General features: G+C 53.0%; 1 protein-coding gene and 1 non-coding gene across 2 annotated transcripts in view; both read left to right on the top strand.

The window, feature by feature from the left end:
• MYOM3 (myomesin 3) overlaps positions 1-22,720 on the top strand; it is a 41,563-nt gene extending 18,843 nt beyond the window's left edge. Inside the window, 22 exon segments of the mRNA XM_039232405.1 lie at positions 620-794; positions 1,107-1,228; positions 1,500-1,687; positions 1,928-2,054; positions 3,060-3,238; positions 6,557-6,671; positions 7,843-7,999; positions 8,626-8,735; positions 9,953-9,997; positions 10,890-11,026; positions 13,179-13,323; positions 13,455-13,514; positions 13,837-13,904; positions 14,947-15,057; positions 16,630-16,717; positions 17,226-17,264; positions 17,511-17,619; positions 18,773-18,936; positions 19,160-19,196; positions 19,373-19,395; positions 20,091-20,146; positions 21,267-22,720. Of these exon segments, the coding sequence (XP_039088336.1) occupies positions 620-794; positions 1,107-1,228; positions 1,500-1,687; positions 1,928-2,054; positions 3,060-3,238; positions 6,557-6,671; positions 7,843-7,999; positions 8,626-8,735; positions 9,953-9,997; positions 10,890-11,026; positions 13,179-13,323; positions 13,455-13,514; positions 13,837-13,904; positions 14,947-15,057; positions 16,630-16,717; positions 17,226-17,264; positions 17,511-17,619; positions 18,773-18,936; positions 19,160-19,196; positions 19,373-19,395; positions 20,091-20,146; positions 21,267-21,560 (2,549 nt within the window). The 3' untranslated portion in view covers positions 21,561-22,720.
• LOC120233200 lies at positions 4,684-4,785 on the top strand. The gene has a single exon (XR_005528751.1). It is a non-coding gene; the product is annotated as a U6 spliceosomal RNA (small nuclear RNA).
• Positions 22,721-23,433: the final 713 nt, after the last annotated feature.

A 23,433-nucleotide genomic window follows, 5' to 3' on the forward strand; every position in this document is an offset into this window, starting at 1 on the left:
TGTGTGTGTGTGTGTGTGTGTGTGTATGTGTGTGTATGTGTACATATATATACACATATATATATTCATAGCAAGTGTGAATGGATTGGTGGGCAAGTGGTGTTTTTCTTTAATTCTGGCCCAGGTAACATGTAGACACGGTTCGGAGTCTGGCCAGTGAGCAGTTTGTGATCAGATGTGAGCAATCTCTGGACCATAAGGAAGTGTTAGGGCAATGTTCCTGTATAGTTCAGAAAAGGAAAGGAGAGAAAAAGAGGGGAGAGGGGGAGGGAAGGGAGGAAAAAATAAAAAGCATTTACTTGTATTGTAAAAGTAAAATTATTGTACAAAAATGAGAAGACACAAAAAAAGCCAAAGAGAGAGACCGTGAGGAGGGAGCGGACAGAGACTAAGGATTAATGGATGGAAGCTTTAGTGAGGAAGCAGAGACATTTGGAAGTAAGACGGGGGAGGACTTGAGAATAATAGTCTGGGGCATGCCCCTGGGCCCAGGAGGGGATGCCCGAAGCCCCAGGGCATGTCTGTCACCCTTGATTGCAGTAGGGTCTCCTCTCAGTCTCTCCCCACAGCCCTCCCCTCCCCTCCGCATCCTCACACCACCTACCTTTCTGTTTTTTAGCTACTCTGCCTCCTCCAGCTCAAGTTCAAGCATTCCGAGACACGCAGACCTCTGTGTCCCTGACCTGGGACCCCGTGAAAGACAGCCCAGAGCTCCTTGGTTATTACATCTACTCCCGGGAGGCAGGATCATCTGAGTGGCAAACGGTTAACAACAAACCCATCCAGGGCAACAAGTGAGTTTTGCCCCAGCCTTCCTCAAGGAGGGGCCATAAGGCTGGTGGCGCCCGCCATTTCACAATGTGCTGCTGGGCACTGGGCACTGTTCTAAGCTCTTTTCCTAGGTTAGGTCAGTTCGTTCTGACTGCAATCCTCTGAGTTTAGAACTCTTATTTTCATTATCACTATACAGATGAGGAAACTGAGGCATAAGCAACTTGCCAATGTCCCTTAGCTAGTAGTGGAAAATTGGAACCTGACCGCCATGGCCTCTTATTCAGCAAACACTAGCTGAACGCTCCCTGAAAGCTTGCACATTTCTCTTCCAGGTTTACAGTTCCCGGGCTGAGGACCGGGAAGGAGTACGAGTTTTGTGTCCGATCAGTCAGCGAGGCGGGGGTAGGTGAGAGCTCAGCTATCACGGAGCCCATCAGGGTCAAGCAGGCTCTGGGTAAGTCCAAAGGGCAGGTCCAGCCTGCACATCTCTTGGGGCAGCCCTGAGCCGGGCAGAGAGCGGGGCTTATAGACCACATCTCAGAGGGTCCAAACCCAGAGACCGAGGGGGCATAAGTCCTCTGAGGGGAACTAAAGCCAACCCTGAGCACTACCCCTCCTTTACTTTTGGGAGGAAATGACAATGGCCTGAGGCCATGGGGCAGTCTGGACTCCCAATCTGGCCGCCCCTAAGGAAGCAGTGGCCCTCACTTCCCTCCTCCCCGCAGCCACACCATCTGCCCCATATGACTTCGCGCTCCTGAGCTGTGGGAAAAATGATATGGTCATTGGGTGGAAGCCCCCCAAGCGTCGTGGAGGCGGCAAGATCCTGGGCTACTTCCTGGACCAGCATGACTCAGAGGAGCTGGACTGGCACCCAGTCAACCAGCAGCCCATCCCCACCCGGGTCTGCAAGGTAAGCCTGCAGTGTGGGCCAGCGGGTAGAGACCAGCGGTCGCTAGTAGAGGCCCTGAAGCCACAAAGGCCTCAGGTTCCCTCAACTTAATCATCTAGCGAATCCTCAAGTGTGGACTCACTTGACTCATCTTGTTTAAGGCCCCATAGACTTCCTGCTCTGACCTCCCCCCGCCGCTGCCGCACCCCTTTCCCTTTCTGCCCCAGCCTTGGCTTTCACCATCTGTCTCTACTCTCCAAGGTCAGTAACCTTCGCGAAGGCCACTTCTATGAGTTCCGTGCCCGGGCAGCAAACTGGGCCGGCGTTGGTGAGCTGTCGGCGCCCAGCAGCCTGTTTGAGTGCAAAGAGTGGACGATGCCCCAACCAGGTGAGAGTTCAGAAGATGCTGGAGTCCAGCACCTGCTCTCACCCGTCCCCCAAGTTCAACCAGAGAGATGGATGTCACCAAGCTTTCTGTGCACCCGAGCTTGCTCTGTTGTTCCCAGATCTCAAAACCCTGGCCCCTTCCACCATCAGACCTTATAACCTCTGACACAGACAGTCATAACCTTGCCTTAGAGAACCCCTGACCTTGGCCATCAGCGGGCTCTGTACCCTCAGCATAGACTATCCCCTAGCTCAGCACACCATCTGAGCTCTGGTTTTGGCCACAGACCAATGTCAACCCCAAGGGTACACTGTTAGGGTGACCGACACCCTGCACACCCCTCTCACAACGCCGTTAGCTTTCTCTCAGATGAGCCCCCACCTCCTCCCTAGGAAGGAAGGATCACAGTCTTCCATCATTCTGTTCAGCTCAGTGCTGGGGATTTTTTTAACCGAATGGTAGATAATTAGTATGTGTGATACTTTAGACAGTAATTATAAACAACTGATATTTATTGGGTACTTCCCATGTATGGACAGATTCCACAAATTACACCATTCATGCTCACAACAACACTAGATTATAATAATTATCATTATCCACATTTTGCAGACGAGGAGACAGGAACAGAAGGGTCGAGGAACTTGCCCAGAGTCCCCAAAGCCTGACGCTGGGGCACGGACCTCGGGGATCTGACCCCGGGACTCATCCTTTAGCCCCAACACTAATCACTGAAATAGCAAAGACATTAGAAGGGTGACTGCCGCCTGGAATAGGGAGGGAGAAGATCATGGATGCTTCCGGAAGTGATGCTGAGCACATTTTGAAAAGTTTACCCCATCTCAGGCCCAGACCAAGACCAAGCTTTGTCGTGAAGCCAAGTCCAGCCAGGTCCCCACTAGGCCCAAAGCAGGCGCTTCCAGGTTGACAAGGTTGACGACTGACCGCCCTGCTCGCTGCCCATCTGGCTGGCTGGCCAACGCCTCCTCTACTCCCCTCCCACAGGCCCCCCATATGAAGTGCAGGCGTTGGAGGTGCGGGCCACCTCCCTGATGCTGAAGTGGGAGTCCCCGCTGTACACTGGGGCTGGCCCCGTCACAGGCTACCTCATCAGTGTCCAGGAGGAAGGCTCTGAACAGTGGAAGCCAGTCACCCCAGACCTCATCTCTGGCACCCACCTGCGGGTGAGTCCCCTCCCCCTTCAGCCCCTGCCACACCCCAAGCCTTCCCTGCCACTGGACGTAGCAGGACTACAGACATCAGAGCTGGAATGACCCTCAGAGACCACTGCCTTCACTTAATGTCAGCACAGAACCAGAGACGGGGAGCGGCACCCCCAGGGTAACACAGCGCATTGGCAGTCTGACCCGCTGGCTGGGTATCTTAACCTGCTCCAAGCTGGGCAGACTCCTCCCTAAACCCTCATTTATAATCATCTGAGTATGTCAGCATTGGATAGGCCTCTTCCCTCGAGCTGGGAATTCTGCTTCCGGGATTGGATTGCAGAGAAATAACGAAGCAAGTGTGCAAAAACCTATAAAGGCAAAAGTTGGAAACAACTTAAATGTCCATCGGTAGGGGGTTTGCTTAAATCAATCAGTGTATCCTTAAAGTGGAATCCGGTGCCAGGGAGTAGAAAGGCGATGACAGTTTAAGGAGTGACAGTAGCGCAAACAATGAGGTGTATCTATATGTATGTGTTGACATGAAAATAGATCCATCATCTGTGGCTAAAAAGAAAAAAGCAGGATACAAAGTAGATTTGTATGTTTGATAACATACTACAGAATATAATATTATACGTTAACAAACATATACATAGATATAGATTTCTTTTTTTTTTTATGTTTATTTATCTTTGAGAGAGAAAGAGCGTGAGTGGGGGACGGTCAGAGAGAGAAGGAGACAGAATCTGAAGCAGGCTTCAGACTCTGAGCTGTCAGCACAGAGCCGGATGCGGGGCTCCAACCCATGAACTGCAAGATCATGACCTGAGCCGAAGTCAGATGCCTAACCGACTGAGCCACCCAGACGCCCCAATAGTTCTTAATTTAAATGAGAAACAAACTCTAAACTCTTTGGATAAATAAGAAATCCAGCAGAATCATTGGTTTTATTCACCTGTGGTGGTCATTTTAACTTCCACCAACTCATAAATACTGTATGTGCCAGAAAATAAAGTGTCAACTGGAACACAAATCACTACCTTAGACAATCAGTCAGAATCCCAGACTTCCCGATGCCTGGGGTTGTTTCCACACCCCCAGCGCCCATCACTGCAGCCAGCACATCTCACTGGCCACCTGTATTTGAGGGCTGTTTGTGAGGAGGACAGTTCTGTGACGTGGACTAGATTTTAGTTTCTGGAGCTCTAGGGAAAAGAGGAATGTCTTCTCCAACTCACTTTCCTGAGGTGCCTTCCACCAGCAGGCAGCAGAGTGTGCAGTTTTCAAGACCACACATTAGCATTCCATCAGTTAGCACCAAGAAACAAGAAGGCAAGTTCAAGACGTCCAAACAATGTGCAAAGAATACGGTACTAACAAACGTGACACGTGTCGTGTTTCTACATGGCTTATGTGCATTTCAAAGTTTAAACGGATGTTTACAGAATTGTGATTCCTGGTGCTTGCTCAGGCAGCAGCTATACTAAAATTGGAGTCATCAGATAAGACTAGCATGGTCCCAGCACAAGGATAACACGCAGATTCGTGAAGTCTTCCGTGTTTTTGCAGATTTTGCTGGCAGGCTTCGGTGGTTCTCTGGCAAAGCAAGGCAGTGTAAAGGGACTTCTGCTTCTCTTTTCATCGTACAAGAAATCTTGAGCAGTGTTAGATATAGGATCAACTTCCACTGGGAAGTAGAGCCAAATTTGTTTTTGGAAAAAAAAATTGTTATTTCTGGTCATCCGTGGGGGGTGGGGCTGCCAAGAGAGTTTAGCCCTTCATTTTATATGCTTCTCTATTTCTTTACTATTTTCCCAAGAAGTGTGCATTTCATTTAGAATCAGGAAAACTAGGGGCACCTGGATGGCTCAGTTGATTAAGCGTCCAACTTCAGCTCAGGGCATGATCTTGCAGTTTGTGGGTTCAAACTCCACGTCGGGCTCTGTGCTGACAGCTCAGAGCCTGGAGCCTGTTTCGGATTCTGTGTCTCCCTCTCTCTCTGACCCTCCCCTGCTCACACTGTCTCTCTCTCTCTCTCAGAAATAAATAAAACATTAAAAAAAAAAATAAAGCCCTAAACAAGCAAACAAAAAAAGAATCAGAGAAACTAAAAACTTTCATTTGGAAACAGTAACAGTAAGGCCACCAGAAGCAGAAGCGGGGAGGACAGGCCATGGCCGGTGGGATGCTCTGCGATTCTGCAGGTTCGGTCCCTCGGGGTCAGGCCCCTGCAGTAGAGCCAGCCAGTGCCCGGCAGCTGGCCCCAGAGAGCCACACGAGAGAGACGGTCCCTCTGCTTCCCCGTGTAGCTTGGCCCAGGCCAGGCTGGGCGGGCCCTGGTGACTTGGCACCATTTCTGAGTTGTAGACAGTTGGCCGGCATTCACGCGGTCATTTACCAAACACCTCTTGACACCTTCTTAGTGCCAGGTCTGGAATCAGATCCAAGACATAAAAAGCGAAATAAGCCACAGTCTTTGGGCAACAAGCAGTTACCATATTGTGTACTGTGCAACTGAGGGGGGGCGGCCAAAAGGATTCTGGGAGTTCTAGGAAACCCTGCCTGGAGTCCTCGAATCCGCCTGGGCTGAGCTGAGGGGTCAGGATAAACTGGCGTTGGCTAGACCGAGGACAAGGGGAGGGCATTGCAGGCGGAGGACTCAGCAAGGACAAAGGCATGGAGACGTGAAACGGGAAACCGATGAGGTGAATCTGGGCACCCGGAGGGAGTCACAGAGTGAAGGAGCCACACAGAACGGCAAGAGCACAGAAGACCCAGAAAGCTAGGCCAGAGTAAAAAGACCTTAGGCACTAATCAGATTGGCACTTTGGAAGAATTGGCAGAAGGAAAGTCTGGGAAGAAAGGTCTAGAGTCAGGGACGCCATCCGGGGAACTGTTGGACTAATCCAGGTAGGGAAAGATGAAGCCTCAGTCAAGGCCATGGCTGGGACATGGAGAAGAGTAGCCACATTCAGGAGTGTTAGGAAGTGTGAACTCAGTAATGAGACATGTAGGGCTCAAGAGAAGGATGTCAAAGATGGTCCCCAGGCTTCTCTCTGGGGTGAAGGATGGAGACGAGATGGGGTGTTTCTTGTTGAGGCATGCGACAAGTTAAGTGGGCAGAATTCCACGTGCCACAGTGATGGGAAGTAATCCCAGTGCGGGGGGCCCACTACAGCTTGGGATGTGGGAGAGAGGGGTTCTCCTGGCCTGCCCCCCACCCCAGGACACACTTCCACCAGCGAGGGGCTCCCTGCACCCCTGGCCGACGCTGTGGGAAGGGCAAGTCTTTGCCGTGCTCAGTGCTCACTCTGGCCCACTGTCCACCTCCTGCAGATCTCTGACCTGCAGCCGGGAAAGACTTACAAGTTCCAGGTTCAGGCCGTGAATTCAGCTGGTCCAGGACAGCCATCCATGCCCACTGACCCCATACTCCTGGAAGACAAGCCAGGTGAGGGCAGGGGGGCAGGGCAGGGAGGGGGTGCCGGCACCACAAGGCCCAGCTGTGCCATCAAGGAGGAGGGTAGTGAGAAGCATGCAGATGCGCAGCAGGAAGGGCCGCCCTCCTACACATCATCCAGCTCCACCTTTCCTTTTTGCCTGTCCCTCACCCACTCCCCACTCCTGTTTGCTTCTGTGGGATCCCAGGATATGAACATATCATTTATTCCTATTTGATGGGTCTTCCATTCTTTCACATGCCATATTCATAAACTCCCACAACTCTTCAAGGGTATTTAAAATAATACCCAACTCGGACGCCTGGGTGGCTCACTCGGTTAAGCATCTGACTTCGGCTCAGGTCATGATCTCATGGCTTGTGGGTTCGAGCCCACATCGGGCTCTGTGCTGATGGCTCAGAGCCTGGAGCTGCTTCAGATTCTGTGTATCTCTCTCTCTCTCTGCCCCTCCCCCCCATCAAAAATAAATACATGTTAAAAAATAAAATAATACCCACCTCCATCCCAGAGAGCACACGAGACTTTGTCTTGCAGTCACAACTCCTACGGTCCCCTCCCACCACACACGCCAGGTGCTGCACTAGGTCCTCACACCGTCCCGGCCCTCCCAACAGGTCCCTGGGCGAGGGATCATTGCCCGGCACTTCAGAACTGGTTTTGTCATTAGTTAAACAATCCCATCACACAGCTAGGACATGACGGTATCACTCATCTCTGCGAACTATAAGGCTCGTTCTTTTTCCAGTCTTTCAATTTTCCATTCATTCAACGAATATTTGGTGATGCCCACATTGCACCGGGGACACAAGGCCCCTGCTCTAGCATGGGGGAGGGGCCGCCGGCCTGTAAACAAGGAAATGATTACGCGAAGGTGATGATTTAGGAGGGTGGTACATGCTCTAAATGAAATGAACTGGGGGGTGGGGGGGAGGAAGGGGCTTACTTTAACCAGGGTGGTCAGGGAGGTCTTCTCTGAGGAGGTGTGACATTTGAGCTGAGAAGGAGCTGACCACACAAGGTCTTGGAGGCCACGGCAAGGAGACTGGAGTTTATTATTTTACTCAAGCACAAACGGGCCATGGAAAGGGTTAGGCAGGAAGGCGAATGACTTGGTTTATTACTTCTAAACGTCTGGTGCCCTCCCTTGGGTCCTGCCCTCAGATGCCCGAGAGATCGAGGTTGGCGTGGATGAAGAGGGCTCTATCTACTTGGCTTTCGAAGCCCCCGAGGCCCCTGACTCATCGGAGTTTCAGTGGTCCAAGGACTACAAGGGCCCGCCAGACCCCCAGAGGGTCAAGGTCGAGGAGAAAGCTAACAAGTAAGTGAGGGCCGAGGGCCGTGTCACTAGCCCACAGGTCCTAAGTGCCATCAGGTGAGTGGGCAGAGAAGCTCGTGGGTGAGAGCACCGGGCGGGACTCACAGACAGTGGGCCAGGCAGGGCCTGGCTGGTCTCTCACCAAGGACGCTGGCCAAGGACCTTAGGGAGAAATGAGGGCACAAGGCATTTAAGGGCAAAAATGGCCACATTCATTAAAGGTTCTTTTTCTGCAAGGAGTGTGTGTGCTTTCGTGTCGGTGCTGCCAAGGAGACGCTAAGCACTCGGATTCCAGCCCGGGTGCCAGGGGTTTGCTCTTGAAAGTTCTCTGGGCTCAGCATCCCCATGTCTCACTGGCCCACCCCCAGCAGCTCTGGCTCCTGCCCCGTCCAGATGATGACTTGAGCCCTGGGGGCAAGAGAGAGGGTGGTGTGGCCAGTGGGCAGACCCTGTGCCAGAGAGCCTGGCTAACAGGGCCGTTGAAGGTGCCAGGCCAGCGCTGCCCCGAGCAGGGCACCCGGGGGGCAGGGATGGTGGTGGAAGGAGGCGTGGCCAGGGGTGGGACTGGGGTTCTGGGCCTGCAGCGCACAAGGAGCCTCACGGAGTCTCTGCTCTCCTCTCTCTGCCAGGTCCAAGGTCATCCTGAAAGATCCTGGCCTTGAGGATTTGGGCACCTACTCAGTAGTGGTCACGGATGCTGATGAAGACATCTCGGCCAGCCACACGCTGACGGAGGAAGGTAATGGTCCTGCCCCACCACTGACTCCCCAGAGAGACAGGCCCAGATCAAGAGTCCCAAACACAAATGCCCCCGCAGGCTGGCAGGAAGCAACAAAACCCAACAAAGCAATGATTTCCAGAGAAGAAGGCCCTCACCCACCCATGCAGTCAGCCAGTCCATTAATCGGTTTCTCCTGAGCACCTGCCACACACCAGACACTGTCCTGGGCACTGGAGAGCACATCCGTGAACCCGACAGTTAAAACTCCCTGCTCGGCGGAGTTCACATTCTTCTTGTCTCTCCCTTTTCTACTTTTGATAAAAGCAAAGGTACCAGAATTATTCCACCTTCTTCTGTAGCCCCAGAAACACAACGGTGCCGTGTGGGAGGGCAAATTGCAAATGGCAGCTGGTCTGAGGAGTGAGGACCACAATAGGGAGCAGCGGGGACCGTGACAAACCAGAGAGAGGAGGCTGTGTCTCAAGGGTCACCCACGTGTGACGATTTAGACAGAACTAGAGCCGGTGCTCTTGGCAGAAGGGACTCGGGCTCCGCCATCTCCAGAGTCCGAGGGATGACAGCCCGTTGTCTTCCCCGCCGGTTGCTCGTGAGGCCCTGTGATTCGGGCACGAAGCAGAAGCCAGACAGGCTCAGGTTCCGATTCCAGTTCCGTCATCTCCCGGCTGCTTCATGCTGAGCAGGTCATGTCCCCTTTCTGGACCTCGGCTTGCTCACCTGTAAAGGGAGAGCGTGATCCCCGGCAGCCCCAACAGAAACGGTTTTACGCGGATCCAATCACGTGATTCTCGGCCAACTAAAGCCACGTTTTTGGTCTTCGTTTTATTTTATTTTCACTTGCCGTGAGTGAAGACTCATCATCCAGAGGACTCCGGGGTTTACAGGGAAGATGAAGTGCGGGCTCTACCCCGGCCCCGGTGAGCCTGCAGTGGTCAGAGGTGACCGCGGTGCTCACCCCACGGCATCGTGTGAGGACCAGCGAGGTGACGCAGGGCCTGACACGTGGAAAAACTCTGAGGAGGTGGTTGGCCTCAGGGTGGCCAACAGCAGTGTCCCTCCTCCTCACCTCCTGTGTAGCTAGTGACTCCAGGTGGGGGAGGGGACTCCCTCGGGACTTCCGCCCAGCACGGACGCTCGGGCAGCTCGCATGGACCCCAGGGGCCCCAGGCCTTTCACTTTCCCATTGCTGTTCTCTTCCTTGCTCTTCCCTGTCCCAGAGTTGAACAAGCTGAAGAAGTTGAGCCATGAGATCAGAAACCCAGGTAAGCTGGGCCCTCGGGGTGTCAGGAGCAGAGCTGAATGGGGCCCAGCCGAGGGGCAGAGGATGCGGGCCTCATGGGGCGGCAGGGTGAGAGGCCCAGGGAGTCAGCAGCCCGTGGAAGAGGAAAGGGCGGCCAGCAGGGCGGGGAGGGGGTACAAAGGAGGGCAGGGTAGACGGTTTCGTCCTCTTATAATTGTTATAATTGGCTTTTCAGTCCTTTGGACTTTGACCATCTAAACCTCCGCCTCCTTCGGCTGGTTAGGAGTAGCGTCGGGTCCCCAGAGCTGGGGTCACACACGTAGGTGCACCTGGGAGTCACTCTGATAACTTTTATTTATTTTTTTATAGTTTATTTATTTTTGAGGCAGAGAGAGACAGAGCGTGGCTGGGGGAGGGTCAGAGAGAGAGGGAGACACAGAATCTGAAGCAGGCTCCAGGCTCTGAGCTGTCAGCACAGAGCCCGATGTGGGGGCTCGAACCCACGAACTGGTGAGATGGTGACCTGAGCCGAAGTTGGACCCTTAACCAACTGAGCCACCCAGGCTCTGATAACTTTTAAAACCCCAGTGTCCAGGCCATGACCTAGACAAATCAGCGCCCCTGGGGCTGGAGCCCAGACATTCATGTTTTTAAAAATCTTCAGGGATCCAGAGCGCAGTCAGGGTGAGAAACCAGCCTCAAAGCCTTGGGGAGATGGGAGCTTCTCTGAGATGAATCGCATCTAGAGGGGCCGAATGTGGAAATCCTCCCCAGACCCCATCCCAGGGGTGTGGCCCTCAGACTGTTGAAGCACTTTGCCAGTTAAATGCCCAGGGTGTGCTCACAGCAGGGCAGGTCAGGGGTGGGGAGGGGAGAAGGCTGCCCCACCACCCCCTCCTGTCCTCACCTCCCAGTGATCAAGCTGATCTCTGGCTGGAACGTCGACATCCTTGAGCAAGGAGAGGTGCGGCTGTGGCTGGAAGTAGAAAAGTTATCACCCGCCGCTGAGCTGCATCTAATCTTCAACGAGAAGGAAATCTTCAGCTCACCGGTAAGTGGGGGCTCAGGCTTCTTAGGCGAGGTACCCCCCCCCCCAGCCCTGGACATGGCCTCTAGCGGGGCAGTGGTTCTCCACAGGCCAACAGCACTCCCTAGTGGACATTTTAGAAATGGCCACAGCTTTGGCTGTCACAGCCTTGTGGTGGGGGTGGGGACACCTGGTGGCTGGAGCCCGCCTATGCAAGAAACACTCCCTGGGTAAAGACTCTCCATGCCCCCCACACCACACACACACAACTTTGGACTGTCCTACCAGACATTCTTAAGATTAAAAATCTACATTCATGCTTACAATTCTCCGAACCTAGACCCTAACCTTATGATACAAATACAAATTATTTCTGCATACTTTTAATATACACCAAATAAAAAGTTATCCTATTAGCCACTGTACTTATGCTCTTTCATTCATTTTCCTGTTCTTTTCGTACAAAATAGCTTTTGATCTTTTTACTTTCCTGAACTGCTCTTAAATTCAAACCAGTTCATTATAAATCAGTGCAACAAGGCTGAGATTATGACTAAACATCTATTGAAATGCATATGATTTTTATGTCTTCTTCATGTTACAGTTGTGATATTACATTGCTTTTCTGAAAAAAAAAAAAAACGTGTGTCATTAGGTTGTATTAGATTGAACCATGAGCTGCCCCTATTCAACTGTTTTAAAATATGGCAATTTCAGTGTCATGAGAGATTCGATCATGAGGTCATATTGTTTGCAAATTGAATCTTCAGATGGCAAAGTGGCCATCAGACAAAACGTGTTACAGCGAAGAGCACTGGTCCCAACAGAGGAGGATCTGCCCAGGGCTGGATGTCGGAAGACTCACACCTACGGGCTGTGTGCCCTTGGGCAGGCCTCTGCACCTCTCTGTGCTTCCGCTTCTGTATCTGTACAATGGGGCTGGTTGTCCCAGCATCAGAAGAAGCAAACGAGAAAACAGAGGTGAAAGTTCTGCACAAAGATTCACAGTGACCTTGGCACATGGTAGAGGAAGTGAGACAAAGTCTGCACTCTTCAGTGCACAACATTTGGACTATCGGCTGTCCATACAGAAAAATAAAACTATTCGTGAGGTCGAGCCCCACATGGGACTCCATACTGACTGTGTGCAGAGCCTACTTCTGATTCACTCTCTCTCTCTTTCTCTCTACCCCTCCTCCGCTTGCACTTGCTCTCTCTCAAAATAAATACACTTAGAAAAAAGGGGCCGGGGAAGCCTGGGTGGCTCTGTCGGTTAAGCATCCGACTTTGGCTCAGGTCACGATTTCACGGTCCATAGATTCAAGCCCCGCATTGGGCTCTGTGCTGACAGCTCAGAGCCTGGAGCCTGCTTCGGATTCTGTGTCTCCCTCTCTCTGCCCTCCACCACTCATGCTCTGTCTCTTTCTCTCTCAAAAACATAAATAAACATTTTTAAAAATAACAAAAAAATAAATAAAACTTGATGGCTCCCTCAAATCATACATACAAATAAATCCAGAGAGAAGACAGTCCTAAATGTGGAAAATAAAACTTAAAAATTTTTTTTATAGTTTTTATTTATTTTTGAGACAGAGAGACAGAGCATGAGTGGGGAAGGGGCAGAGAGACAGGGAGACACAGAATCTGAAGCAGGCTCCAGGCTCTGAGCTGTCAGCACAGAACCCGACACAGGGCTCGAACCCACAAACCGTGAGATCATGACCTGAGCCGAAGTCGGATGCTTGACTGACTGAGCCACCCACGTGCCCCGAAAATAAAACTTTTAAAAACTGTTAGAACATGACAAAATGTAAATGAATATTAATTCTGGGTAGCAAGTACACAGGCATTTTTTATATTATCCTTTATATTTTTTTTATGGGGATTTGAAGAAAACGTGGCACAGTAGAGGTTTTGGGCTTATTATTAATTGCACCCAAGACTCTTTCCGGTGCCCGCTGGGCCCCAGGGTGTTCCCAGGGCCAGGGGGATGACACAGCCTGGGTCTATAGGAGGAGCAGAGTCAGCCGGGGCCCCTTCCCAGTCTCTGAAGGCTTCTAACTCTGCACATATCCCCCCCCCCCAAGTCCAAGTACGCCCTAATTTGTGCCCCGCAGCACAAATTCCCTGGGATAGAACAAGGGCAAAAAAGATTCTCCGGGTTTATTCTCCGCAGGGCCGCAAAATCAACTTTGACCGAGAGAAGGGCCTGGTGGAAGTGATCATCCAGAACTTGTCGGAGGATGACAAAGGGTCGTATACTGCTCAGCTCCAGGACGGGAAAGCCAAGAACCAGATCACCCTGGCACTGGTGGATGACGGTCAGCCGCGCCCGGCCAGCCCCACACGCCCAACCTCGGCCCTGGGCTCCGGGGCCCCTGCGCACCCCCAGGCCCCTCTCCCGCCCTGCGCTCCTTCCGGCTCACGCCCGTTCCTCCCTATGTGTTCACAGATTTCGACAAACTTCTGAGGAAAGCAGACGCTAAGAGAAGAGACTGGAAGAGAAAGCAGGGTAAGAATTGCTGGAGTGAAGCTCAGAGGCCGTGGCCCCCAGGCCACTGCAGTTCAATCCAGTTCTGTCCCGCTGCAAGAACAAGACACAGAGCGACACCCCCGAGCGTCAAGCCCACCCCTGAGAGTGACCCCTCCTTAAATTTGGCGCCCCAGGCACCCCCCTGCCTCGCCTCCGTCCTTGCCTTGGTGGCGGCAGAATCTGAGGGACCTGGGGTCTCTCGCTGTCCCTCCCCCCGCGGGCTGCCCCCATCTCACCAGCAGGTGGCGCCCTGGCGGAGCCCGGAGCTCTGACGGTGGGCGTGTTTGCTTTGCGCTCACAGGTCCCTATTTCGAGGAGCCCTTGCAGTGGAAGGTCACGGAGGACTGCCAAGTGCTGCTGACATGCAAGGCAAGTCCCCGCCCCTGCCTCCAGCCCTGCCCCCCTCCCCAGTGCGGGCAGCATGTGACTTGTCCCCGGCCGGGTGGCTGTCCTTGCCCACTTTCCCAAATTCCTGTGCTTGGCTGATCCCAAGGAGAAGGCAGCCCTCTCTGTTAAACCGGGAGATTAACTGCTCCAGGGAGACCACGTTAAACTGGAAAACAAAACTACCCCCAGGAAGAGCCTAGGAAGCCAAAATAGCCTTCAGCTAGATCAAGCCGTTCAGGAAGGGGTTCAGGGGGACAGGGGTCTGTGAGCGGGCGAGGGTTCTCTATATTGAGAGGGTTCTCTAAAGTTTGTTAGTAGGCTTGGCAGACACTGTGCTCTGCGCCCATCCGCCTCACAGGCACCTGCGAGATGGGCACGGATCCGAGAACAAGTAGAGAAATAGCTCAAGACCTCGGGGTAGGAGGTAAAGTCTAGAGTGGTTTTAACCCAGTCTGACTCCAAAGCTGATGCTCCTTCTCAGCACCCTGCAGCCTCTTTAGATGACTGGGGAAGGGTAGGAAGGGGAAGGGAGAGTGTTGGCCCAGAAGCATATCCATTCAGCAAATTCAAAGCACCTACTACGCACCAGACACTCTGCATGGCACTGGGTATACTGAGGTGAGAAAGTCTCCTCCGGGGCCCATGGGTCTGAGACAGGATCCTTGTTACACAGCCCGCCTCCAGCTGTGACCCAGGCATGTGCAAGACACGGTTAATTGCGATGGGGACACTCTGGGGAGCTTCAAGGGAGGCTTCCTGGAGGAGGGGACATCCACCTGGTGTGCTTACAAGGAAAAAGAGTAGAGAAGAGATCAAGAGGCAGAGGGCACTTAGTGAGAATCCAGAACGCGGAACCAGCAGAGGAGAGGCAGTGTGAGGGAGGAGTAGTTGAGATCGAGGAGGGAATTAGCTAAGAGTAAGTAGGGGCATGAGGGAGAGGCAAGTTTGTAAAGAGAGAGAGAGCTGATGAGGTGAGTTTTTACTTCAAAAGAGGAAGCCTGAGAGAGTCTCTTCATTCCCTCAGGCAACAAACACCAAGACGGAAACCTGCTTCCAGTGGTTCTTCCAGAAGAAAGAGACACCGGCCGGTCAGTAAGACCCACAGACGGGAGTGGGAATCCTGTGCATCGAAGAGGTAAGTGCAGCTCCAGGTCTCACACCCTCTAGGAGCATTAAGCACATGGTCAGGAGCACTGGGCATGGAGTCAGGAGCACTGGGCGCAGAGTTGGGAGCCCTGGGTGAGGAGTTGGGAGCAGTGGGCACAGAGTTGGGGGCCCTAAGCAAGGAGGCAGGAGCAGTGGACGGGGAGTCGCGAGCACTGAGCGCAGAGTCAAGAGCACTTGACACGGAGTTGGGAGCAGTATGCGCAGAGTCGGGAGCATTGACTGCGGAGTCAGGAGCATTGACCACAGAGTCGGAGCACTGGGCGCAGAGTCAGGAGCAGTGGGCGCAGAGTCCGGAGTACTGGGTGCAGAGTCAGAGCACTGGGCACGGAGTCAGAGCACTGGGTGCAGAGTCGGAGCACTGGGTGCGGAGTCGGAGCACTGAGCGGGGAGTCGGGAGCAGGGCTGGCACCAGGATGAGGCCAGTGAGACACTCACTTCGAGCACAGAATTTAAGGGGGCGCTAAAAACTCAGTAATCAAGATAAATAACATTTTGTGCAGTATTTTTTAAATCAAAGTTAATGCAAGAAAAAAAGGCCATGGAGGGGAAAATAGAAACATTTTAAATAAAGGCAGGAACAGTAAAATTGGCATTTCCTTTTGTTTGGATTCCATTTCTGGCCCCGCCAGGAACTGTGTGACCTTGGGCTAGTTGTTGTCCTCTGAGCTCAGTTTCCATCTGAAACATGAATAGGGCAGAAGGAATGCTCTCCCAACGATGTGTTCCTGCCCCAACCAAGAGTGTAAGAGTCAGGACCAGAAGGCGACCGCGGTGTGAGGCGGGTCTGAGCAGAGCAGAGCAGGGCTGAAGCTCAGTTCTCCAGCCCCGGTGGCCTTTTGGGAAGGGGGGTGGGGGACATCCTGGTTATGATAGAAACACAGGCCCTGTTCAGTGCCTTTCTGCCCTGCAGCTGGTTTCTGTGGCCTCACTGGGTGCCACAGAGGGCTGGGGCAAATGTGAGTTTGCTGCCTAGGAAGGAAATAATGACGTCGGGGTCATTGTGCAATGAGAGGTCACTTCCGACCACTTCAGAAACACAACCCAGGTTCTTGCTTTGCTGGGTGTTAGTTCAGACTTCATGCGGGGTTGACGAGCACGTGCCAGAAAGGAGCCCCTTGTCCCTTCCTTCCAGAGCAGTGCAGAGGGGTCGCTCCAGCCGGGCCCTCAGGGAGCAGGGCAGCTCAGGCACCCCTGCAAAGAGAGGCCACCGTGCCCTCGGCCCAGCTGCCTGTGAATCCAAAAGTGGGGTGTCTGCTTCTACCCTCAGCTCCCCTCACTTCCCCTACCTACTCCCAGGCTCAGACAAGCCCTGAACTTGGAATCAAAGAGCTCCAGAGGTAGAAGGAGCCTTAGAGATCACCCATTCCAGATGGGTAAGCTGAGGCCCAGAGAGGAGAAGAGGTGTTTTGTGTTTTTTGTTTTTTGGGGGTTTTTTTGCGTGAGATCACACAGAGTGTTAGGGACGGGACGGGAGCCCAGGCTGATTGGCACTCCTTCCAGAACCTATCCCCGTACCCCTCATTCTCACTCCTCTTTCCAGCTGTCCAAAGAGGACAAGGGAATTTATAGAGCAACGGTTTCTGACAGCCGAGGGGAGGATGACACCCTCCTAGACCTCACAGGTGAAGGTAGGAGCTGGCAATGCGAGAGACGGGTCAGGGGGACCCAGGGGTCACACAGAATCACAAGGTGTGATATGAGCTGGGGGTAAAATTTATGGGATCTCCATATCACTTGGGGCAACAGAGAGGCTAAGTGACCTGCCCAAGGCAGCACAGCAGGTCGGTGCTGGAGGCCCAGTCTGTAATACCCAAGTCCATGTTCTCTATACTGCAGGAAGCCCAGGCTTCAGGACTCGAAGCCAGAGTTCACTCCTCCACCCACACTGAGCCCCAGGCTCAGTCAACCATCAGGCTGGTTGATCAGCCACCAAGAAAATTGTCAGGCTGCCCCATTTTGTCCTCCATCCATGGTGCCCCCCTGTCCCATCCATCAGTGAGTGCCCCAGGCCCAAGTCAGTAAGGGGACATCCTGTGAGCTCCCAATTCCACCAGGCTTTTCCAGGGACATGCCTACCCCTGGCCTGTCCCTAGAAGGGCCCTATGTCAGCTGACCATTCTCTCTGTCTCCCTCCAGCCCTGGATGACATCTACACTGAGCTGGGAAGGATTGGTGGTAAGCAAGCCCCCCCACCCTGTTTTCAGTCCTGTCCTGATGCCAAATAGCCTCCAGGGCCCCTCCCACCAGCCTTGGCTACCAGTCATGGGTTTAGTTTTCAACCTCAAAGATTGAGGGAGAAGTTCCTACTTCCTCACAAAGCTGCATTTCCCCCCACCGCACCCCTAGTGCAGGGGGGAGCTGGCTAGCACCTGAATGTACAAGGACCTGAAAGGTCCTTGGCCTTCTCCTTTGCCTCCCCAGCCCTCTCTGCAACCCCGCTGAAATTCCAAGGGACCGAGGAAGGAATCCGGATCTTCAGCAAGGTCAAGTACTACAATATCCAGTACATGAAAACCACCTGGTTCCACAAGTAAGTTGGCCTTTTCCTGGAGCCCCAGCCCAGCTGGGGAGGTCAAGGGTGCGAGAGGACCAGCGGCATCTGCCCCAGAGCCCAGGCCTAAGGAGCTGGCGGACACAGGGTCGCCCACTAGTCATGCTGTCCACAGAGGGCATCAGAGATAGGGAAGAGCAATGAAAGGTACAGAAGGGAGGTTCCCTAGGGAAGGTGGGAACCCTGGTGGCAACCGCATTCTTCTAGAACATCCATGGCCACAGAAGGATCATTGTCTTAGAGAAGCAGCTTGGAACTAGGGTAGGGAAGGATGCAGAATGAGGGAGACCCAGATGGTCGGGTAGATCACTTAGCAAACTCAGGCAGACGGTCTGAGGGGAGAGGTGCAGGCAGAGGGATGTGTGAGGCTGACAATGGACTGCATGCCAGGGCTGGAAGGCAGGATGGATAAGTTATCCACAGAGACCCAGCCAGGACCTAAGTGACCACAGACAGTTTGAGAGCATTATTTTCCCGGTGCTGCTTGTCATTTGCATGCCTCAGCCTTGTGGAGCAGACGTGACTGCACCTTCTCTGTGGAGAAAGCTAGACTGACGTGGTCAAGTTTGTCGAATGAGTGAGAGCCAAAGTCATGGGCTCCTTTCCTAGCCAGAGTTCCTGAGCCCTGTGACCAAGTCTAGGGGTGTCACTTCTGCAATACAACATTGAGGACATGGGCTGGGCATCTCCAGGAATGAAATTTAAGTAAAGAAGGGAAGGAGTTGATGTGGTTTTTAAGGATTAGAGAAGCGTAATGGTGGGAAGAAATGCTGGGAGGGTTTAAGCTGAAGAAAATGAAGAACTGAGGGAGTCATCCCCGGAGGTGGAGGATGTAGGGACCACTGACCTCAGAGCGCTGTTTCCTTAAGGTCCCAGCCTGAAGGACACATCACAAATATACTCAGCTCTGAAACACAGTTGACGTGCCACGGATTTGCTGGAGGAATGAATGAATGAATGAATGAATGAATGAATGCTGGATGGGTGGTCAGCCCACAGACCTGGAAACAAAACCCCAGGAGAGGAGTTTGGGGCAGAGGTCCCTGTAGACCCACAGGCAGCCAGCACTGGTGAGCAGGGAGGCACTGACGGGCTGAGCCGTGTTCCAACATTCCCTTGCCCTCGTATCCAGAGAAAAACGCCTGGAGAGTGGTGATCGGGTGAGGGCTGGCACCACCCTGGATGAGATTTGGCTCCACATCCTGGACCCCAAAGATTCAGACAAGGGCAAATACACCCTGGAGATAGCCGCTGGGAAGGAGACCCGGACACTCTCAGCTGACCTCTCGGGACAAGGTAAGCTGTCCACCTGTCTGTCTGCCAAGAAACCTGCTTAGAAAATCCCGTGGTCTTTTGGGGACAGGGCACTCCTGTCTCCCCACCCAACCCTGGCTCTGCCCGAGAGAACACAGGGATGGGAATACAGTGGAGGAACAGCCAGTCCTAAGCCCGGTAACCTGTAGGTCACAGGGGCAGAGGCTCTGACGCTCCCCCCCCCCAACCTTTTTCCTTCTGGCAGCTTTTGACGAAGCCTTTGCTGAGCACCAGAGACTGAAGTGAGTGCCCTCTGCATTTCTTGGGTGAATCATCGGCCCCTTGGGGTGTGGCACGAGCTGGGTACAGGACCCCTTCCTGGGAGCCTCAGCCCCTCATCACCCCCTCACCCCTTCCCCGGGCAGCCCTGTCCTTTAACAAATGGGACTGAAGCCTTTTGCCCATTTCTGTTTTTCAGAGCCTTGGCCATCATTGAGAAGAGTAAGTCCACTCGTATTTCTGTTACTTTTTTGTCTGGGTCTGGGGCATTGTTCCATGAGTCCGTGCCCCCTGGCTGAAGTCTCAGCTCCACGCGGGGTCTGTGTGGCTGTGGGCGGTGGCGACACAATGACCAACGGATGGATAAGGGGTCCAGGGATGCCTGAGATGTGGGTGTGGACGGGGCAGGTGCAGCGGCTGGGGATAGACGGGAGGGAAGGAAGGAGGCTGGGCAGGCTTTCAGGGGAGGGTTGGGGAGAGGGCGGCCTTGAAGCTGAAGCTGGCTCTGGCTGTTGGGGTACTGGGGCCTCCTCGGGTCCAGGACACAGCCCCGACCCCAGAGGGACGTGAACTGGCCTTTGGCCGCAGGGATGCCGCCAGCAGTCCACATGTGTTACCTTCACCAGGTGACCCCAGCCCGTTCCTCCTTCCCAGTTCTTGAGGGGAGGGGCACCTCGCTGTCCCCTCCAGGCACCACCGATCATAAGGATGACTTCGAGTCAATCACAGAAGCACAGTGTCCCTTGTGTTCTGTTTGCGAAAGCAAAGAAACATGTAATACAAACTTCAAGATTTCTAGCCAAAAGGATGAAAATAGAAAAATGAAACATTGCTTAAAAATAAAACCCCCCACTCTGTGGAGCCTGATTCTGGGAAGCAGCTGGCAGGAAAACATTCATCGCTCTTTTCCCTTCCAGATCGTGCCAAAGTGGTGAGGGGCCTGCCAGACGTAGCCACCATCATGGAAGATAAGGTACCGACCAACCCCCGCCCATGGCCAGCAGTCCCACGCGGTGCTCCCTCTCACACCCGTTAAAGATCATGACACAAGGTAGCACCATGGATTCAAGAGCCGAAGGAGCCAGATCCATCCGAGTCTGCAGTGACCACAGTCCCTTGGCATGCATAGTATAAGGGAGAGACACTGAGCCTAGTGTCAGGCCCATGGGGGTGCTCGCTGCCCCTCTCTACTGGCCCTGGGCGTCACAGCCTTCTGCCAGTGAACTCTCATTTCCATAGGAATCCGACTACAGGATCCCAAAAAACCTCTCTAGAACTGAAATTACCCAAGTCTGGTGTTCTAGAAAATGATTGTTAATGTATGCAAGGTGCTTACTGTGTGCCAGACACTATTGCATATGTGCACATACTGGAGTCTGCTTCACCATCAAGGCCACCACATGCAACAGGGGCTTATTACTAATCACTCCTGGTAGCTGAGGAAACCAAGCCCAGAGAGGTTGAGGGACTTTCCTAAGGTTACACAGCTTGAGGGGGCAGAGCTGAGATTCAGAGTATCCATGTACCCAGCCCCCGACTGTTACGCTGTAGCGCTCTGTGTCAGAGATTCTTCAAGGATTTTCAGGGGCATCTGGTTGAGTGTCCAAGTCTTGATTTTGGCTGAGGTCATGGTCTCGAAGTTGAGAGATTGAGCCCCACGTTGATTCTCTTTCTCTCAAAATAAATACATATTTAAAAACAAAAAGAATTTTTAAACCCAATTCATAAATCTTTGTATGAAAGCAATATGGTCTTATTTGCATGGTAAAATCCTAACGGCATATATGCAACAAAAACCAATAAAACAATTCAGGCCAATCTGGGGCAGATATTTGCGAGGGTAATAACGGTCTGAAATTCTAACAAGTGAATATTCCTGTAGAAAACTTGAGGAGTGGAGGATGTGGAATTAAAATACAACGTCTCTCCCTTCAATGTTATCCTTTTATGGGTTACAAGAGAACACGTGTAATAAATTTATCACAAGGAGCAGCTGGTACTGGGAGCTCTTGGAGGGGGTGGGAACGAAGGTGAATGCCAAGTGTTATTATAAGGAGGTGAAACTGAGTGTTCCTTCCTGTCCTTTCCAACAGACCCTGTGCCTGACCTGTGTCATCTCTGGAGATCCCACCCCTGAAATCTCTTGGCTGAAGAATGACCAGCCTGTCACCTTCCTTGACCGCTACCACATGGAGGTGAAGGGGGCAGAGGTCACCATCACCATTGAAAGGGTCAACAGTGAGGACAGTGGGCGCTACGGCGTCTTCGTCAAGAACAAGTATGGCTCTGAGACGGGCCAGGTCACCATCAGCGTGTTTAAGCACGGGGAGGAGGCCAAGGTGCTGGAGAAAACGAGAGAGAACATTCAGGCACAGCCTGAGGCCTAGTCTGCGTGGCCCTGTAGGGTCAACCAGTGGGTCACAGCCTGGCATGGGGCCACCCGGCCGGGCAGGGGGGAAGGGCACAGGGTGGAACCCAGGAAGGGGGGTGAGAGTAGAGTGGCTACACTAAAGCGCAGAAGCAAACACCTTGCTGGGGTCCTGAGGGGTCTCGGGGTAGTGAGATCGGCACCGGACTTGGCGTGGAGAATTACGTGCAAGACTCCACTCCAAGTCCAAACTCTCCGGGGCCTTGCCTTTCTCATCTGCTAAATAGGATTTCCTACTCCGAGGGATTGTTTATGAAAAAACCTTTAGAAACCATATTCCAGGGGTTCTCACCAGAAGGCACTTTGCCCCCCTCCCCCACAGGGGGCATTGTCAATGTCCAAACTTTTGGGTGTCTGCTGGCATCTAGTAGATAGAGGTCAAGGACGCTACTAAACCACAGTGCGCCCCCACGTAGAATTATCAGACCCCAAAGGCTAGTGGTGCCGAGGTTGATGAGTCCTGCCAGAAACTGATAGGTCACCACGTTCCCCGCTCTAGGGGTCTATATTTTCAATTCGCTGAAGTTCAACAAACATTTCATCTGAGGCCCACATGTGCCAGGCTGAGACTGTCCCTGGAAGCAGAGATAATCGATACGCAGGCCCCACCCTCGAGGCTCCAGCCCAGCAGGAGACACAGAGACCTGGACAGAAAAGACTCCAGGAAAAAAGAAGGGTAAGGATGACAAAACAGATGCAAAGAAAGTGCCACTAGCGGTCAGAGGAGGGAGATGTTCGTCCCAGGGGGGAAGGTGGCTCTAAAACACCTTCACAGAACTAGTGGGATTGGGGTTGGACCCTGGAAAAGAAGTCCAGTTTGGCAACAGTTTTGGGAGGAGGACATTTCAGGGTGACGCTGCCTGGGTGGCCTTGACCTCCAGGCTGGAGAGGTGGAGAACCTGGGGGCCCCCTCTAGCTCGGGGCCTCTGCCTGGCACGGCCTGAACTGGTTGGCCCTGTCTGATGGACCTCAATACGAAGCCGATCGTGTCGCCGCGCTCCAGTGTCCCTTGTTTGTAAAATAAGATTTGGAGGGAGTGGGGTTTATAAAATGGTAGATGCTGGTTGCACTATTTTGGAACACCCTGAAAATGATAGAGGAGAAAATAAAAATCATCGATACTCCCAACACCAGGAGATAACTCCCGCATCTGATTTCTGAAATGGCTTCTGAAGTTCAGGGTGAAATGAATCACTCCTCCATCCACCGCCTACTTGTGCATGCAGGTGCCGTGGCTTAACTTCTACCCCCCAGAGGCTCGTGTTCTAAGCTCCGTGGTGCGGTCTGACCAGGCGTCTGGCAAGGGGGCGGGGGCACGGGGTGTGGGGGGGACGTAACTGTCCCTGATTGGGAACGCATACGGGAATTGTGCAGATTTTGGAGGCAAACACACCCAGGCTTGAAGCCACAGGCTCGCTGTGTGCCCTTGGGCGATTCTTTTCCTTTCTCTGGGCCTCGCTCTGTGTCCCATCTGTAACAGAAGGAAGCTGAAGGACCACTTTTGAGGGCCTCCCAGCTGACACTAAGAGTTGTATTTCCTCCCAGAACTTAACTCCCTTTGGCTTTGCTTTTCCCGTGACTGGTGGAAAAGAAGGCTCTATGCTAGCCCCTGCCCCACTCTTGTACTTGGAGAGGGGACTTGGCTTCTTTCGTGTGTCACACGCTTCAAAGAAATCAGAAAGCACAGTATCCAAGCACTTTCTGCTTAGAGTGGTAACGGCTTCACCTTTGCTTATGTACATACTGAGTCAACACAAAGCACTTCTTCACAGGACCATCCCAACACAGGAAGATCATGATGCTCACATGCACACAACACTTTAGGGGCGCCT

Source organism: Hyaena hyaena, unplaced genomic scaffold (assembly GCF_003009895.1).
Source record: "Hyaena hyaena isolate Hyena2069 unplaced genomic scaffold, ASM300989v1 scaffold_3, whole genome shotgun sequence".
Lineage (NCBI taxonomy): Eukaryota > Metazoa > Chordata > Mammalia > Carnivora > Hyaenidae > Hyaena > Hyaena hyaena.